General features: G+C 38.8%; 1 protein-coding gene across 2 annotated transcripts in view; it reads right to left on the reverse strand.

Moving 5' to 3' along the window:
- Positions 1 to 852: 852 nt before the first annotated feature.
- Positions 853 to 19,737, reverse strand: part of camk1da (calcium/calmodulin-dependent protein kinase 1Da) — a 114,873-nt gene continuing 95,988 nt past the window's right edge. For both annotated transcript variants that reach the window (XM_066705032.1, XM_066705033.1), the window contains exons 6-11: positions 18,854 to 18,929; positions 12,339 to 12,451; positions 10,312 to 10,390; positions 8,294 to 8,381; positions 7,592 to 7,733; positions 853 to 7,194 (exon numbers count right to left, since the gene is read on the reverse strand). In XM_066705032.1, the coding sequence (XP_066561129.1) occupies positions 7,076 to 7,194; positions 7,592 to 7,733; positions 8,294 to 8,381; positions 10,312 to 10,390; positions 12,339 to 12,451; positions 18,854 to 18,929 (617 nt within the window). In that variant the 3' untranslated portion in view covers positions 853 to 7,075. The remainder of the gene's footprint in view (positions 7,195 to 7,591; positions 7,734 to 8,293; positions 8,382 to 10,311; positions 10,391 to 12,338; positions 12,452 to 18,853; positions 18,930 to 19,737) is intronic.

Here is a 19,737-nt window from a genome sequence, read left to right on the forward strand (position 1 = left end):
GAGCCAGGACAAAGACAAAGACATGAAAGATTAAAGAAGCCTTCTCTGGCCGTCTTTTTTGAATGTAGCCTAGAGCTGGTCAAAAACATAAAACACCGATACACATTGCCATGGTTACGCTGCGCAATATGGATGTTTTTAAGGTCTCTGTGCTTTCCCTTATCCCTTCAAACAGACTTCCGATTTGATAGTCTGAAATACTTGAATCATTTTGTGTACATTTGCAGTGGAAACTCATCAGCAGCACAGAAAACATGTTAAGTGAATAAAGAAAAATGGTCGTCAAGGGTGTAGTTCAGCAGAAAGAAAAATGATGTGATCTCACTTCCTGTCTGTGGGTCTATTGCTGAACCCCTGCAGTACAGACTCCCCCAAACACCTGGGACAGCCCTGCAAATTTACACTATTGCAATGTTACATAAGGGGCAGTGCTGATATCACTTGCACTTCTTTCACATGGGATTTGTCAAACTGTCAGAAGGATTTTTGCTTGGCTTTATGACAATGGCAGGAAGCAAAATGGAAAGATAAAGTTGTCATTCACAAAGCCACCCAGAACTTGGCTAATTTCATCTGGTCCTAGAGTAAGGGCACAAAACGACATTTTAGTTTTTCCTTTGTGTAACGTAGGACAGAGAATGTTGATTTTGATTTTAAGAAGACGGGGCTTGCAGAGGAACCCCCAGCAGGGCAGAGAGTGTCGCATGAAGGGAGGGCTAAAAAAGAGCGGTTGGAGATAAAGGATCACTAAGTGCATCAGAGCTTCATCTCAATCAATATTACCAGACTCTATGTGTGGATCCCGTACTGCAGAGATCTAACCCACTCACTGGAAATAAAGAAGGCGTGGCGTAATGATCAATCTGAATTTATTGGAGAAAAACAATCATCAGCTTTCTTTTCATTATGATATCAGTTCTCGATATGTGTACATGATTGTCAAAGGCATTTGCTATATAGGCCCCATAACAATTCGCAACATCACAGTAAAATTAGTATGCCACTTCAAAATTTGATATTTTTTATTACATGCAAAGAGTAAATACTTCACATTTCATTTAGTTTTGGACAGTATCGCTATGGAAATGTAGCATTGACAAGACCTCTGTTTTTTGTTGGTGTTGATCTTTATTTTATATATACATATATATACACATATATATATACATATATATACACATACATATACATATATATGAATACATATTAAGTATGCCAACACTGGTTTTAAGATAAAGCACTTTAAACATGCTCACGTCATGAGATTGTTGAAAAGCAAATGGGCCTAATTCACCCACTATTCCTTAGTAATCATAACAAGCATTTCAAATGCCCTTGGAAGAAGCCTGATTCAATGGAATTTATTTTGTGACAATAGCAGGGAATATTTGGACCAATCAAATGTCCAAACAAAATTTAAACATTTCAATTTTAACCAAGAACTCTATGTGTGTTGGCCTGATAAATAAACATGTTCTTATCCTTGAAGAGAAAAAGGATGGATACATTAATTTCTATAATTCTTAGTCATCTTTGGTACTAAGAATGAATAACAAACTGAAACAGTAATAATAATAATTATTATAATAATAACAACAATAATAATAACAATAACAACAATAATAATAATAAGGTTGCATGTTTGCTTTGCTGTTATATCTAGCGGATTTTAACAGTATTAGGAGATACATTTTAGTAAGCATACTAGTTATTTTGAGCTCATAATTAAAAAGATAATAAAAAAGCAAAGATGGGCTCCATCTGTACAGTAGCAATGCAGTGAAACACAATTGAGAGGGTGGTTGAAGTGGTATTCACTGGACACAGATCTGCCATCAGGTACAGTACAGTCTGCTCTTGTCATGCTGACAAACATTCATACAAATGTCATTCTTGAAGGTTAGTTTTTGGAAACACAGTTTGGACAGATTTACAACATTAATCAACACATGATTTATTTTCAGAAAAACATGGAAATAAAACCCAACAGACAGAACTTACTGTATGAAATCCAAAAGACTATTAAATTAAATAGTCTCAGACAACACATTTAATGATGGAAGGTAACATGTGAGCGCTGGTGTTCGTCTAATCAGCAGTCCCATTTGTGTATACATAGGAACAACACAAAGCAGTTGCAATTAAAATTTAAAAAAACAAGAAAACAGTGTCTTGGTCTGGAATGTACAATATTAAGACTGTGGCAAATTCTCTATAATTCAGGAGTTCTCATATGGGCTCATGCACTCATGCATTTGTTTAAATAGTTTTGTTTCAGCTCTGATTAAAAAAAAAACAAAAAAACACACACACCAGCTGTGTGCACCTCTTGAGTTTTCTTCAGGTCATTTAGTTAAGATTGCCATTTCAAGCCAGCCCTTAGTGTTCACACAACAAAACCCTGCAATGTGTTAGAATAGGGAAATCAATTGGTATTCAGGGACAACAATTCAACAGATACCAAATACTTTTTAAAATTCACGACATTTGTCTTTGGTTAGCAATTAAAGTTGACATCAGTGATTGTAATCAGACCTGTTTCACTTCTGCCAAAAATAAAGCTGTTTCTATCTATCTCTCTCTCTCTTGCTTGTTGTGTAAAACTAATGTGAACTACAGGTAACCCATGGGGAAGAAAGGAATGCAATATAAGCAGATATACTTCTGTCAAACAAACATTGGGGCTAAATGAATAGTTTAAAGATGACCAAATAACAACCTGGATTGATACAAAGTGGTTTAGGGTGCCACCACCACACTACCAATCTTAAAAACAAATGAGATGCATTTGGAAGATGTGCCAAAGGGTAGATGTGTGTATGCTTGTGTTGGCATGAAGGGGACAAGAATGAGCAAGCAATGGAGATGAAGATAATTTTCCCTCCTCTTATCAAATCATCCCAGACAGAAATGTGCAGATACAGAAAAACACAGGATGGAAATAACATCAAACCAGGGCTTCGGAGTGTTCTGGGACAGTTTCTTTGATGGCATATTTGGCCAGTAAGTTCTTGAAGACAAGTTCTGTTTGTCTAATGGTGACCAAAAAACTGCTTTTGGTTGTCTAGTTTTCAGTGATCTCTGAGGCTGTCTTTAATACAACACAGGCGCTAGGTCATTTACACTGTGCGGAATGACCGGCAAGAAGCTTTTAAATGAGAACAAAGCAAGTACGCTTCAAACACACTTCATGGCTGTCAGTACATTGGTATTAAACAACTGTATAGTACTTATTTTAAATGAACAGTTCCATTCAACACACCATTGTAACAAAAGCACCCTCAGCTGTTCTTTTTCTTTTCCTTCCTCAGAAGAAGTGTAACAGAAAAATGGTGGCATAACATGGATTACACACGGGCTGCTGGTATGTACTGGAAAGCAAGGAAATACAACACATTACTTCTGTAATGCTCGTCGTGTCAGGCTCGCATGGTGCTCTGCATAGAAGCTACAAAATATAACACCCTGATAATCGTTAGGTGAATTTGACACGGACACATTCAAGTGCCTGGTCAGAAGGGCTGATGAGGCCACCGCTAACTGAGCAGTTGGTTGAAATGAACAAAAATGGGTCCTCCATCGACCTTAAAAGGTGTAAGTCAGTAATTAATTTATACTATTGCACAGCAGTTCAGAAAAGTCTAAGGAAACTTCCACAAGGTATCAGAATTAATTGTATGCAAAACATTAAGCGGCACAGTCTCATCAGCTGGTGTGGTGCAGTGAACTTTTCATGCAAAGCATCCCTGTGACACGGCCTACCCTATATACATATATATATAGCCACCATAACCCCAGACCTGTACTAATACTTATACTGATCACCTTTACATTCCTCTGGGATTTCCCACACTTGTGCACACTGTCATCCCCCTGTGTTAAAGACTTACCAGAAAGCTATGAGTAACAAAAGATGATTTTCAATATTTAGTTACATACATACATAATCAAGCAATTCAAACATGGGGACAATTTTAAATTGGATATGAAAAATCAGTTCTTTAAAACATTTAATGATGGTTTAAATAGTTTTTTGCAGTTAAGCTAAATGTTTACTATAAATGCATGTCTTTCTGTCTGTCTCTCCAATTTTTATGGAAGAAATCCATTCATATATAAAGAACAAAAGATATGACTATTTTGAATATGTAGAAGTCAACTAAGGGTTAATCACACCTTGACATATGTATTCACTGGGTGCTCTTCTTGGATGTGCACTAACAACACCATCTGCTTAAAAGGTAGATAATTAATAGAAAGAGAAATGTCACTGAACAATCTTCTAAGAGCCATAATATTGACTGACAATCCTTTGGCTGATTAATGTTCTCTACATTAACCTCTTCTCTATTTGATAAGAAGATAAATTCAATAAATATGGAGTACGAACTCGAGGCACAACTTCATTTGAAGGATTGCCATCTTCATTTTTATGAAAATTGACTACATAACAAACAAAAGTAATATTTGAAAGTAAAAGAGTATCAAATAAAAGAGAAAATAAATAAATAGAGGAAGAGTTAGGTTGTCCTTTAAAGAAAAAATGTCTTCAGAAAATGCAGCTCTTGCGGTCTCTGCCAACCACAGAATTTATTCAGTTCAACCACACAATATTGTACAGCTTTGATTGTTTCGTCAGATGAACATATCTGTGCGATGCCCACTACACCAAACATATTGCCTGCTCGGTGCAGATTACAGCTCTAACTTAAAAAAATAAGTGTACTGACAGTTCTCATGGTTGTTTAAAACAACGAGAGAAACAAATAAACAAACAGAAAGAAAGAAAAAGAAAAAAGGAAAGAGAAAAGGAAAGGCAAAAGTAAGCAAAGAGGTTGGGCTAATCTATTCTAAGGTGCAGCAGAACTGGATTACCAATTTTGGTCATGTACCTCAGAACAGACTGAAGCAGTGAAGGAGGCTCAGAAAACGTCTGCAACAACATCCTTCAGTGATGTCAAGAATCAGGATTTAATGAAGTAGAAATTATTCCTTAAAGTAAAACTAGATTACTATTTTTAAAGTTACATTCAGGGGCATTTGAGATTTATGTTTATTTAATAACCCAATTATTTGTAATGCCTAAAACCAACATTTATCTATCTATATTATTTTAATACATTTTTGTTTGCAATTAAATACAGTTTTGTGAAAGAAAAACACAATAAGATGTCTTCTGTTTTGTGGGAAAAGGAACATTTGTTAAAATGTAAAAAATGTCACGGTGGAATTTGTACAATGTGAAATGCATCCAGGTATGACATAATGTTTCCATTATGAAGGAGATGAAGGGGCTAAATGAGTGATGAAGTCTGATGTTAGGTTGTATGTGAGTTTGCAAAGCCAGCCTTATTGGCCTGATGCTCACTAAGGCTTGTACACTAAAGGAAATATGAAAGAAAATGCAAATAACATTTTGTGCATAGGTGCTGGTAAAGCCGTACTTGCAGGTAGAACTGAAAGGTAACAACAAACGCAGATTGTATGTATGTGCTCAAGTGTCATTCGAGTCAAAGAGTTTTCAGTAAAAGGTCACTGTGCAACACTATCATTGGCACCTTGCTTTCTTTTGGGTAAACTACATCGAGGATAACTAACAGTTATTTGTGTTTTCAGTTTTTAACATTTCCTCCAGACCTGGTGATATATATATACTTTTAAGAAATTGTATTACAGCATTTCAAAATAAAATATTCAAGCCATATTCATAAAATGTTCACGTTTAGTAAAAGATGAAAAACAAAACACAAATGGTACACAATGAAAAACAGTGCATTTCATATGCTTTTGTTAACTCAGTTTAGCGCTCTGACAGTCTGATGTGACTCTTCACCATCTTATTTATTGGTTTCAGGTGTCAATTTAGCTCATCAGTAAACGTTTTATGAATATGGTCTTCTGAAACCAAAACGCACCAATGGCACTTAAGTATAAATTAGTTCATCTTTTGTACCTTTTTGTTATCACTTTCAAGTTTAAGTGAGATGACACTGAGGCAAGACTAACAAAAAGAAAAGATGATAAAACCCGAGTAACTTTACTCACAGTCCGCCCAATTTAGATATTGTATCAGTTAGAGTACATACATAATACTGGATTTTCCAATTGTATATTAGGTCTAACATCTTGAACCCAATTATAGTTACCAATTTCCCTGAGAACTAGCAGTTCAAACACAATCTATGATATTTCAGAAAAACACAAAAGAGGACTTTACAAGTTAATACAGGATCTTAAATAAGCTTAGGATAAGTGGATCTATAGGCTTTTTTTTTTCCTAAGACTAACGTGTCATCTTAAATCGTTCCTCTATTCAAAAGCTGACTTCAGAAACTTAATTCTAAAAACATAATTATATGAATATTATATTTTCTTAATGATTTACAAAAGTTTTTTTTAATTTAAGAAAATAATGAAACATGTTACCGTTTCAATTAACAAATATGCAAATTTTTACAATGCTATAACCCCATTGTGGGATGTAAGCTGCTTACAATCTAAAACCACCTGGCAAATCAATGATAACACAAACATACAAGTGTAGCTTTATCTAGGAGTTACATCTGTCTTAACTTGTCAAAAGCTACTTCAAGTAATTACTTGAGAAAATACCCCTCCAGTTTTCTTAAATCCTTAAAGCACTTTTTGTCATGTGCACATAGATCAGCGTTGAAAACGTACAAAACCCCAAACCACAATCTACCAAAACGTGACACTGTAGAACTTGGTAATCAAGACTGAAACAAACAAACAAACAAACAAACAAACAAACAGAGAAAAAAAACACAATAGCAAAAATAACGATCAAAATCATACAAACAGCATCCCCCCTATTTAACCAGAATATGCAAAGAGCTGGATAGTGATAAAATTCATTATGATACAGTTCAATGCACGTTCCATGATAAATGAGACTCTCCAGTAGTTGCAGTATAAAATATGGCCATAAAAACCCTTCTGCTCTTCCCGTCTTCCCAGGTGTCAGTGCAGCTGACAGCGTGGGACCTCCGAGAGAAAGCAGGGGCACCGCTCACAGCGCCGTGGCCTCCCACGTGGCTCCCTGCAGGGCTGGGCATCACTTGCTCCCGGTGTGCACTGTGGTGACTGTGGACGGCCGGGGCCTGTGCTCTCCTCCCACTGGGGAGGGGGAGGAGGCTGCCGACACCAGGCTGCAGGGAGCGGAGGGGGACATGCCTGCCCAGGGAGGAATGAACAAGAGAGAGACTGGGTTGGGCTGGGAGGAAAAGCAATCACTACGGGGGGGCATTCGGTATGGAAATGTTTACAACCCTCAGCTCTGAGTCTAAAAGAACATCTATATTCCAGTCTCGAACACACTCCAGTTATTATAACTACAAAGACTAATTGATTGACTCATATTTGTTCTTTGTAACTATGCAGTTATGAAAGTGAAAAAGAACCCAAAAACACATTGAGAAACATATCTCTGTCTTAATGACATGCTTTGCCGGTTTATGCAATTTAGGTTATGTAGATGGACTCCCACCGGCAGCTATTAAAAAGCAAACTGTCACACACAAATTAAATTGTTAGGAATGGCTAAGACTGCCAATGTACAGAGGGCACTTACAGTCCTTGCGAGTCATTGTGTCGGTCGGAGGGCTGTTGAGGTGGGGGGTGGTCACGGCGTTCTGGTGTTGTGACCCCTCTATACTGCTGCCCAGGTGCAGTCTCCTCATGTGTCTGACCACAGCGGTGGCATTGAAGGCTTGCTGCAAATAAAGACATGACTGGATGTAAGTCACCATATGAATAGGGACAACTGCAGCTCTGACTCGCTCTGCTCACACGTTGGCCGAGACCAAAACAAAATGAATCACAAATGACACACCTGCACCCAAGGCAGGTTTCCCAAGGCACTTTCTATTGGCTATGAATATAAAAAAAATCACAATAGGGTAGAAGCCTGTAATATGGATCTGCAGGTAGGTCGACATTTTAAACCATTGGGATGAAGATGTCAATTCCTATTGTCTCTCGCATTAACAAGTTTCTAGTATATTCTAACTTCAGAGTGGTGACAAATACTTTCCCATTGTTGAGAGAGTACAGATGGAATTATCTGCAAGTGCTTTTGTTTAGTGAAATAATACATCTGGAGTAATAGCAAAAATGTAAAATAAGGTCTAACATGTTTTTGCTTGTTGTTGTGTACGACAGGGCACACAGTATGACCTCCAGAAGTGAGTGCACGTAGGAGGCCCCCGTCGCTGCGTCAGTATTGCTTTCTCTGTTATTTCTCAGTGAAATCCTCCCAGCAGCAGTCACTCACCCTCCATTTGCTTTTTGCGAAGTTCTTCCGAATCTGGCGACTCACGGACTCGTGTATATTCTTGCACAGAGCCGTGTCTCCAGCAATCCTGAAGGTCAACAGACACACACGGTCAACAGTGAACATTACAATACACGCTGATGTTACATTTATAGGACAGTACTTGCATACATCCAATGCAGGACCACTAAAACCTCAGAAACTCACCTGATTATTATTTTTTGTAATCTTAAAATCATCAGAGCAAATAACTGCCATTATTATTTTAGTATCCATATCACAAAATTAGAAATACTTTACACCTGCAGCATAATCGATGCTTAAAATGTCAAGAGCACTTCAGTGTTGTAATATAAGTGTTGAAAAAGCACCTGTGTGTATTGAGTGAACAATCCCTGTAGAGAGAGTCCAAAGATACCAACTCCCAGTGCTAGGAATGGTTGGCAAAACTGTCAGATCAGGATTACTCATCTCTTCCACAATGTGTACGCGTCTTGCTGACTTTTATAACATCAGCAGCAGGTCTACAAAACTATTAACCCCACTCATGTGTTACGAGTGTTATGTGTGGTCCCAGAGAGAAAAGGCACTCCCCCACAATGTAGGGGTCTATACATTTATGCTGCACTGGTGCTATCTGGCATATTGGATTCAAATATTTTCAGTCTCAATTATAGTTGTGATCGTATCTATTTAGGGCTTTGGCAGCCGTGCGTGTGTCACTATGTTATGTGCAATGTGATCAGAGTTCGTGTTCAGTGTAGTGTTATTTTGGCCGGCTGTTACTAGCATTGTGTTGTTAAATGTCAAAGCAAAGTGAACTAAGTACATTTTCATCCAGTCTTGCTTACACTAATGGGCTGTTTGCAGAAGGGCCAATTTTTACTTTCCCAGGCAGATGTTTTTTATGTGAAAGGCACACAAGAGGAAATGATGAAGCCAAATCAATAACAGGCAGGGTTCAAGGAGCCAGGACTGATTGAATGGAAAGACGGTGATGCTATTAAAATAATACTCCATTGTCATGGATTGGTATCCTAATATTGTTAGTTGTGCCTCTTGTAGTTTTCAACACTACATGATCTAACGTTAAACACTGATAATATACACCGATCAGCCATAACATTATGACCACCTGCCTAATATTGTGTGCCCGCAAAACAGCCCTGACCCGTCGAGGCATGGACTCCACTAGACCTCTGAAGGTGTGCTGTGGTATCTGGCACCAAGACGTTAGCAGCAGATCCTTTAAGTCCTGTAAGTTGCGAGGTGGGGCCTCCATGGATCAGACTTGTTTGTCCAGCACATCCCACAGATGCTCGATTGGATTGAGATCTGGGGAATTTGGAGGCCAAGTCAACACCTTGAACTCGTGATTCATCAGACCAGGCCACCTTCTTCCATTGCTCCGTGGTCCAGTTCTGATGTTCACATGCCCATTGTAGGCGCTTTCGGCAGTGAACAGGGGTCAGCATGGGCACCCTGACTGGTCTGCGGCTACGCAGCCCCATACGCAACAAACTGCGATGCACTGTGTGTTCTGACACCTTTCTATCAGAACCAGCATTCACTTTTTCAGCAATTTGCATACATAATGTTATGGCTGATCGGTGTATATTTAAATGATGACCCTGGCATCTGATACATTAAGTGTTGTCCTGGGTTATTATTACCTAGTATTATTATTCAAATAAATTATACTTCACAGCTGGTTCTTTCCCTGTTGTCAATATATAGTCAGTGCTATGGCATGTGCTCCCATTGCTGGCATGTCACTTCCTCCCATTCGGATGACTCCCTGTTCTGCTTTACTTCAGCAAGTATTTATACAGGACTCTAGCGGTCATTGGTGTCCAATTTAAGTATGAATCCAATATCTGCAATCTAAGCTGAGATTTAATTAAAGGATACTGATTCTGGTACGTATTTGTCTTTCACCTAAGACAGTCACCTCAGTAACTGGTGAGCACTGCTAACAGGAAGAGCGTATTCAAGCATGGCTCCAGACATTTACTCACCAGGGGTGTCGCAGAGCCTGCTCACATGTGTACCGCTTATTGGGATCCTTCTCCATCAAACTGCTAATGAAATCTTTAGCTAGAAAACATATACACATTAGTCACTGTCAGTCCTTGAATATCCAGATAAAACTGAAGAGATAGGCCACCAGTCTGTCCTCTATTTCATATTTTGTACACATTGGAATGTAAAAACTGAGCTGGAGTTGATATACTCTCAGTGGAGGATACACTGATACACACTGTACAGACCCAAAGCAGGAAAAATACAGAAACTAAAGCATGTTTGTCAATAACTGTCTGCCTGTTATCAGCAGTCAGTAAGGTGGAAAATTTTGCGCAGAAACAACCATACCTCCTCCTGACAAAGTTGTCTGGCATCATTTTTTATACACCTATATAAAAAAAAACATTAGACTGCCGTATTTTTAATTACTTAATAAAAAAAAACTATATAAATATACTGTTCTTTTTCTTTTTAATGATACCCGAATGGAGTAGAGCCATGAATGGGTCCAGAATGTTGTATCTTATTTGTGCACCAGGGAAGCAAAATGTTATATTCTTCACAGAAGCGCCCTAGGCATAGTGGAGGGATTGACAGTGTTACATGGAAAGATTAATTCATTTTTTTCCCCCAAAGTCCTGGCTTAAAAAATAGGACTCAGCTCTGTGCCCCCTTCTTGATCCAGATCTGTTTATTGCATGCCTTTCTGATTCATCAGCTCACCTTCCTGTAAGCACAGGGGTTGCTTAATGCTCTTTCTTTACTGGCAGTTTACTGGCACTGAAAGCTACCAATTGGTCCTGCTGTTTTGGATGTGCTAGTTGCTGGCATTGAGCCCGCTTTCCAAGCCTGAGGTATTCACGATGCCATTGCAAATGTGTGGAAATCTGGAGGGTGTAAATCAGCAGCCTTCTCTGCCTTCTCCAGAAATGCAGGGAATTCTTTTAGCTCTGACTTCAGTACAGATCATCACCAGACCCCAGAGCACATGGAGCCCATGGTGTTGAAAAGCACAGGGAAGTTCATGGTCTCTGGGACCTCTTCCAAACAGGCTTTACACACTGTCGAATTCTTGATTGTGAGGCCCACTGCCTCACAGCACAGGAGGTTTCTATTACACTGAACCCATGGGACACATGGATTCTATCTATCTATTTACCTAGGTTGTTGCAGTGTTAATGATTTAGTGGATAGGTGTACAATGTTATTGTTTTCTTGAAATTGTGAATGAAGTTCTTATTTAACCAAAACCTATATCTCTATCTATCTGGGGTGGGGGGGCATTATTCTTGACAATTTTGTATTGGTTGCTGTGTTATGTGCTTTTATGTATAAGATTGCGACTTTTATACTGTTGCTTTTAGTAGTTGGTGGAAGGTGGGTGGGGTGGGGGATGATAGGGTTTGGGGTTGTTGCTGTGTTAATGATTTTGTGGATTGGTGTACAGTGTTTTTGTTTTTTGAACTATCTACCTAACTATCCATCTGTATAGCTATCTATCTATCTATCTATCTATCTATCTATCTATCTAGCTAGCTATCCAGCTATACACACAATCCGAGACAGGGGCTTTTAGTTAGAATTTTTGAGAAATTTTTCGGTATAATTTTAATACTGCAAGATCCACATTTGTCTCACACTGTTCCACTACAACAGAGAAAGGAAATATGTAAAGTATGTAAAGAACTTTCTTTAAGTTCAAAATGGAAACTTCTGTTGGAGTATTATGTCGTTAGTGGATGTAATGTTAATAACCAGTGTCCAGAGTTTCAAGCTGGGGCAGATAAGTGGTGATTTTCATTTTTAACATGCAAAGCAACACACAACATTCAAACTGCCACCCTGGATTAGCAGAAGCAGCTACAGAAGAGAACAGTCATGATAATTAGGCATTCATTTTCCTTTCTATTCACAGGTTCCCAGTGCTGCTCAATTACTATCCACAAAGTACACTAGAAATTCTCTTGATGTGAACTGCCCAGTGTGTTGCGTGTCCTCTCTCAAGGAGAGGGGTGCTCACCAGAATCCGATATGTCATCCCAATATGGAGCATCAAACTCGTACTCTGCCTTTAAAATCTGTTCAAACAGCTTGGAATCATTTTCATCGTAGAATGGAGGGTAACCACACAACCTGGGGAAAAAAAGGATAATGTCACTAAATTAAAAAATAGAATAGACCTCCATCCATCCATCCGTCCATCCATCTTTAATCAGCACTTCCCAAGGAAAACAGTGGCCTGGGCACAGGGCATAAGGCAGGGTTCACCCTGGAGGGATGACAGGCCATTGCTGGACAGCTAGAATAGACACGAACTGAGGAAATGTATGCCATATACATAAAACCTTTACTGTCATCACCCAGTTTTTCTTAAAAAAGAAGAACACAGAAGTGAGAAGTGTCTCATAAAACCATTCAAGGCAATAATTTAAGCTGACAAAATTAAATCAAATACTTAATTTTTTTAGCATTTGGGGATGGGGGTACTTTTTGTTAAAAGCTGTGGTGGATTTATAATGATGTTTATGAATACGAGGCTTAATCTGTGATAATTTATGTGTGCACCATGATTTATTTATTTATTTCAACTTAATTTTTAAACATAATTGAAAAAAAAAGAGCTTTCGGGAATGGAGGTATTTATAAACATAATCCTTTTGGAAAGATGGTTAAGATATGAACTGGCTGTCCTGTCCTATATGCGATGTCAGTGAGCCATTGGGAAGATCTAACTGGTCCAGTTAATGCTAATGTCAGGGCTATTGCTCCACACAGCGTCCATAGCTGGGGAAAACACTGTGTCACTGCAGGGCTGTGTGATGGCTGAGCCTGCAAGGGAGCTCGGTGGGAAGGAATAAGCCTGCTCCAGATCATATAATCACATAACAGTGCAAAGATCTGCCGCAGCCGTAGACTGTAGAGTAAGGGGAAGTTTTGCTAATGGTGCAAAAAATTATAAAACGCATCCTCAAAGTCTAGACAAATACCTCAAAACAAAAATACCCTAAAACTAGATTTGAAGCCTGTATTTAGCATTACCCTTGTTTCAGTGGTAACTAGTGCGAATCAAGGCTGTAAGTGAGAAGTTGTGTTGTAACTACTTGCAGTTATTATGCCATTTTTTCATATGTATTCTTGAGCTAATTCGTCATGTAGAAATAAACACAAAAGCATACACAAAAAAGCATGAAAATACTAAACAAAAACATGAAGACAACACAGAAAAGTTAGAAATAAACAAACAAAACACAATTTAAAGTTTTAGTATAAGTGTAGTGTTGTTGTATTTCTCTTAATTTACAGTATTCATGAGTAATAAAGGAAAATGGTGTTATGATCATGTTTTTCCCAATAAACATGCAAACTAGCTTTTTTTCCCAGTGCGGTACTTTTGTAGAGAAATACAATTTTATGCATGAATGCCACAGTATTGGATATGTGCTTTTATGTTTACACAATCAGTCCAAGTTGAAAGATTTCAACTTCAGTCAGTTGTGAAACAGTTATCAATTATTTTGCCTGACTACAAAAGCAATCTTCACCCCCGAAGTAGGTTTAATGAGCCATAAAATGCTAATTCATAGAAGAGTACAGCTTCAGTTGAGAGGTTTTAATGCAGTAGTTGTGGAAGCCTGACAATAGTAGAGAACAAGCAAAGTAAACACACTCAAATATTTGGGGTTTGTGACAAAATTAAAAACTTCATACATCTACAATAGTGTGCATTGACTCATATAATCATAGTTTTTGTGATTGAACTGATTGACGTATCGGTTTATTTTTCTTAAACTACATCCTCCCTTGTGTACCCCACGTACAGAAGAATGTTTTGTTCTCTGCAGTCTGCTGGTAGAATTTTGGTCACAAGAGATAAATAAATCTTAATAGCACAGAGAAACAGAATTACTTTACAAATCTCACAGGCATGCAGTATTTTGCTTGAATAAGTCGGACTAAGAGGGATGGACTGGATCAATGCTCAGTGGAAAAGTCTGCCTTACCAGGCTCTCGTCCAGTTTGGAAATATAATTAGATTCTTAAACTTTGCTTCACCTGCTCTTGTCCATATATAGCTTTGCAAGAGTGCAGGGTCTTAAGGCCACCTGGAAATCCAGCCTCTCTCTCACTTGAAAACAGCTAGAAACTTTCGCTCTATTTGTTATGCTATATTCTTACAATAAGTGGCAGATCAAAGAAAAGGCTGTGAAATTTATCAAAGCAAAGCTGTAGTTAATTCATGCAAAATTTTCGATTTGCAGGATTTAAATTTGCATGGAAACGTTCACATATTAGGGGAGCCAATGTTAGTTAAGATACAGCTAGAGTATTGTAGAACACATTATTTTAATAATCCAAGACTCTGACGAACAGGAAATTCTGTGCCTGATACATTTTAAGCCCATAATTAACTAAATAAACCCTGGCATCAAATACTCCATAAAATACTTTTGAAATAAAATGTTGGGTAATGCATAAATATGGATGATGTTAGTCAACAAATGCTTTTTTGCATTTTTGCAAATGCATAATTCTCACTTCTAACGCAACAATTTTCTGAAACCCTTATCCCCATATTATAACTCAATTTCTTAGCAGACACTCTTACCCAGGGTGACTTACAATATATCACATTTTACCCATTTATACAGCTGGGCATTTACTGGAGCAATCTAGGTAAAGGACCTTGCTCAAGGGTACAACAGCACCACCCCACCTGGGATTGAACCCACAACCCTGTGCTCCAGAGTTCAGAGCCCCAATCACTACTCCACACCACTATATTCATCAAATATTCCACACATCTACAATGCATCAAATATCAGACCTTATTTAAGCCTTCGCTCAGATGATAACTCCAACTGACATCAGTAGGGATCCACATGAACATGGCTTGATGTCTCTTTGTAACTAGAGCCCCAGATCTTGGATGATGTGGCGTTTTAAACTGTACACAAGGCCCAATTTACACCGATCAGCCATAACATTATGACCAATATTATGCCTAATATTGTGTAGGTCCCCCTTTAGCCGCCAAAACAGCCCTGACCCGTCCAGGCATGGACTCCACTAGACCTCTGAAGGTGTGCTGTGGTATCTGGCACCAAGACGTTAGAAGCAGATCCTTTAAGCACAGTAAGTTGCGAGGTGGGGCCTCCATGGATCGGACTTGTTTGTCCAGCACATCCCACAGGTGCTCGATTGAATTGAGATCTGGGGAATTTGGAGGCCAAGTCAACACCTTGAACTCGTGATTCATCAGACCAGGCCACCTTCTTCCATTGCTCCGTGGTCCAGTTCTGATGCTCACGTGCCCATTGTAGGCGCTTTCGGCAGTGGACAGGGGTCAGCATGGGCACCCTGACTGGTCTGCGGCTACGCAGCCCCATACGCAACAAACTGCGATGCACTGTGTGTTCTGACACCTTTCTATCAGAACCAGCATTCACTTTTTCAGCAATTTGAGCTACAGTAGCTCGTCTGTTGGATCGGACCACACGGGCCAGCCTTCGCTCCCCACGTGCATCAATGAGCCTTGGCCGCCCATGACCCTGTTCACCGCTTTTCCTTCCTTGGACCACTTTTGATAGGTACTGCCCACTGCAGACCGGGAACACCCCACAAGAGCTGCAGTTTTGGAGATGCTCTGACGCAGTCGTCTAGCCATCACAATTTGGCCCTCGTCAAAGTCGCTCAGATCCTTACGCTGCCCATTTTTCCTGCTTCTAACACATCAACTTTGAAGACAAAATGGTCACTTGCCTAATATATCCCACCCACTGACAGGTGCCATGATAACGAGATTATCAGTTATACACTTCACCTGTCAGTGGTCATAATGTTATGGCTGATCGGTGTATAATGCATAGGTCTTAACACTACTGTATGGTAATAACATAAAAAGGGGATTTTTGATTAAAACAAAGCACAACAGATTGTGAACAGAAATTCCACTCTCCTTCCACGGCAGTAAATGTGATAGTGATTAAGTGGGTTTTCAGATTTAGTTTTGGTAGGAAATGGTTGACAGGGGCATTGTCATAATTGTTCTCCTGGTATCACCCCATCAACTTTAATGTTACCTTAGATCTTTGTGACACACTTCTAGTTAATCCAATTAACTCCCCCACAAATCAGTGCTAACAGTCTGGTTGTAAGCTTTTGTTAGGTACTTTGAGAGACGTCTAGAAACTATTTATCATACCAGGCTATTTTAGACTTTGGGGAACAGTTTAGCTATTTGGTTTTGGAGAAATCTCAAATAATACCGCAGCACAAAACTGTCTGCCATCTGTGAACGGTTGCCTAGGATAGTTGGTGGAGTAAACAGGATGTAGGTAAATCAACACACCAATGACCATGCTGATGTAGCGTGTAAATAATCAGTAAATAATACTGATAAGAAACAGCAATGAGTATTGATCTTGTTTTGTGTTTGAAAAATCTACTTCTCACTTCTTGTTGCTGTACAATCAGACAAAACACTGAATGATAATTCATGCAAGAAAGAAAAGGCTGCAACACTATGTCCCTCGACCTGTATAGAAGTGATTCAAAACCCTAATTTCTCCAGTACGTGGAAGAAAGGGTTAAACTGAGAAGAGGAACAAAAGCGACACTGCTCTTCCTTGACAGAGAGGGATGTAAGACTGTTAACAACAAACGACATACTGGGGCCAGGGATGCTGTTCTTTTGTTTCCACACATGAATCACTTGACTTTCAACCCTGGCATCCTTGATGGAGATCTCTCTAAGATTGAAAACAATGATCCGTCTCTGATTTGCTAAAAAAAATGTTTATGGTCTATTCCATTTTTACTTTTTTTTACCCCGTGTAAATAAGATGTTATAAGATTTCAGATGTGCATGAGTTTCTTTTTTTATCCCTCCCCTGTTGATCTATTACACCAGAACAAAGATTTCAGCAAGAATATGAACCGGTGTATGAATTTCTTAATACTAAGCAGGCATCAAAATATTGACACAGGTACTGCTACTGTTGCTAAAAGAATGACATCATAATATTGACACATAATATTAAGCCCTCTCCTACACACACACACACACAGTTTACTTTTAAACTGATTTACACACAGCATAGTACAAAAATGATGTGGCTTAAATTGAATGCTTAAATTGTTATGTTTTGAACACTTACATTATTTAATTTAATTGGTTATTAAAAAAATCACTTGGGGTGCATGTTTACATTTTTGGCAGGGAACATCATCAGGGTGAAGGTTCTGGTCCCGGGCCTGTTCTCTGTGCCAGGTTAGCCAGGCCTATTAATCGAGTTTCAGTTCTTGTTCCTGGGGCCCACATGGCACTTGTTTACTTGGACTAAGGTGTTGAACTTTTGCAACTTTTTTATTAATCCCATATGGGCTTGCACCATTACTGGAACAATCCCCAGGGTCATTCTGAGTTTCCTTGGCTGGGTATATTCTCATCCCATAAACATGTCTTCTTCACCACAACAGACCAACTGAGTTAACACCACCCACAGGGAAAATGACAGTTCTACTCTGCATTCTAGCTGGAGATGCCAACTCATTCAAATAGGAACAAATAACCATGAAGTATCTCTACACAATGTACAGCATCACCAGAAATAATGAAATAGAATAGGAAGAAATCAATTAAATCTAAAAACTATGAAATAAGCTTTGGCAGAAACCCAACAGCATTAGAAGATATCTGAAAATAATGAAAGACTTGTTCAGTAGTTGTAATAATGGTCAATTCAGCTTTCATTGCATACATGGAAAGAAATGTAATGAAAAGCTGTTATCCTGATTCCCCAGCAGAATCATTACTGTCTGAATCAATGCTCTCGAACACTCTAATTGATAAATACATAGATTTAAAGAACAGTATTTTCTTACTTCTTATTTCCAACTAACACTGGGATTAAATCAAAACTTTGATCCGCCTCCCAATAGGAAACTACATACCTGCACATAAAAGACGCAAATATCTGGGAATACTTTATATCAAATTCCTTTTCAACATGGATAAAAGTCAATCCATTTAAAATCACTACAAGCAGAAAATAATGTCCATACATGGTTAGCACTAGAACAGGAGTCAGGCAACATCTGCACCCAATTTTAGAGCAGTCCACAAGTGAAAAACCTTCACCGTGTTAATTTTCTTAGTCTGTTACAAACAGCAGGAACACTCCAGCATCCCAGCCCCTTAGCGACCGCATCACTATTAGGAAGTAACTGGCCTTTTGACCATCTGTGTCAAGTTTCTTCTATGCACAGTCCTGATATAATTATGACAAAGGGAGAAAAACATTTCCTGCTGGCCTTATTACTAAGACATTTACAGTTTTTTTGTTGTTTAAATATAAAACCGTGTGGGTCACCAAAGAATACAACTGTACTGTGGTTGCATATGAGAGATACAGAAAACATCAGCTAATGTAGCAATCTACATAATTATGTGACCAGAAAGTGTGTATAAAAGGAAATACTTCCATTTTAGGAATCGGTAGTGTGTCACAGGATGCAAATCGAAAGTTTACTCACAGAATGTAAGCTATGACACCAATGGACCAACAGTCAACTGCTTTGCTGTAGGGCTTCTGAGCCAACACCTCAGGGGCTGTAAGAGAAGAGAGAAACAAAGTGAAATTGTGAAGAAACAAACAGGGGAACAACCTGATCCTAACTCTGGGGTCCCGGCCACTGATTGACTACAGCCTACCTTGATACCTTGAAAAGTACGAATGAAGAATGGGAACTCACAATATTCTTTGAAGTGCAACACAATGTCTGTAATTATAAAGAAAACAGCTGAACATTTGTCTTCTGCATCACCCTTAATTAAACTACTCCTGTTAATCTTCCAGTGATGGAAGGCAGACTTCAGTTAGGTATTTCAATGTAATTAAGTTTAATGAAGTCACATAAGAAGACCATGAACAATTAAAATGTGAAAGTATTAAAACATGTGCACATTGCTAGTGGGTTTTGTAACACGGGCCCCTGAAGGCAGCAGGGCATTTACATGTGTGATCCCCATAGGAAGGTACCTGCTGAAAACTGTCAAATTTCAAAATCTCCTTAGATTTAGATTAGAGGCCAAGCAGTTTAATAGCCCTTGCTCGTTTTCCAGGGCACATTTCTTTCATTATTTAAATTGGTAAAGCTCTTCTGAACACAAAGCCTATTCATCTAACATAGTGGCTAGAAGGTTTTAACAAAAAAAAAAAAAGAATGTGCCTTTTCTGTGCAGTGGCTGGAGGTCTATAATGGGATGCCATACATGAGGTGGAAATGAATCTCTATTCCCAGCAGAAGCTGCAACATGGAAATTGAATCCCTTTCTGCTGCCTTCGGGAGGGAGCCCCCGTGGGATACACAAGCATGGCCACAGATAAAGCCGTTTTAAATTACCTGATTAATTCTAG

Source organism: Amia ocellicauda, chromosome 5, assembly GCF_036373705.1.
Source record: "Amia ocellicauda isolate fAmiCal2 chromosome 5, fAmiCal2.hap1, whole genome shotgun sequence".
Lineage (NCBI taxonomy): Eukaryota > Metazoa > Chordata > Actinopteri > Amiiformes > Amiidae > Amia > Amia ocellicauda.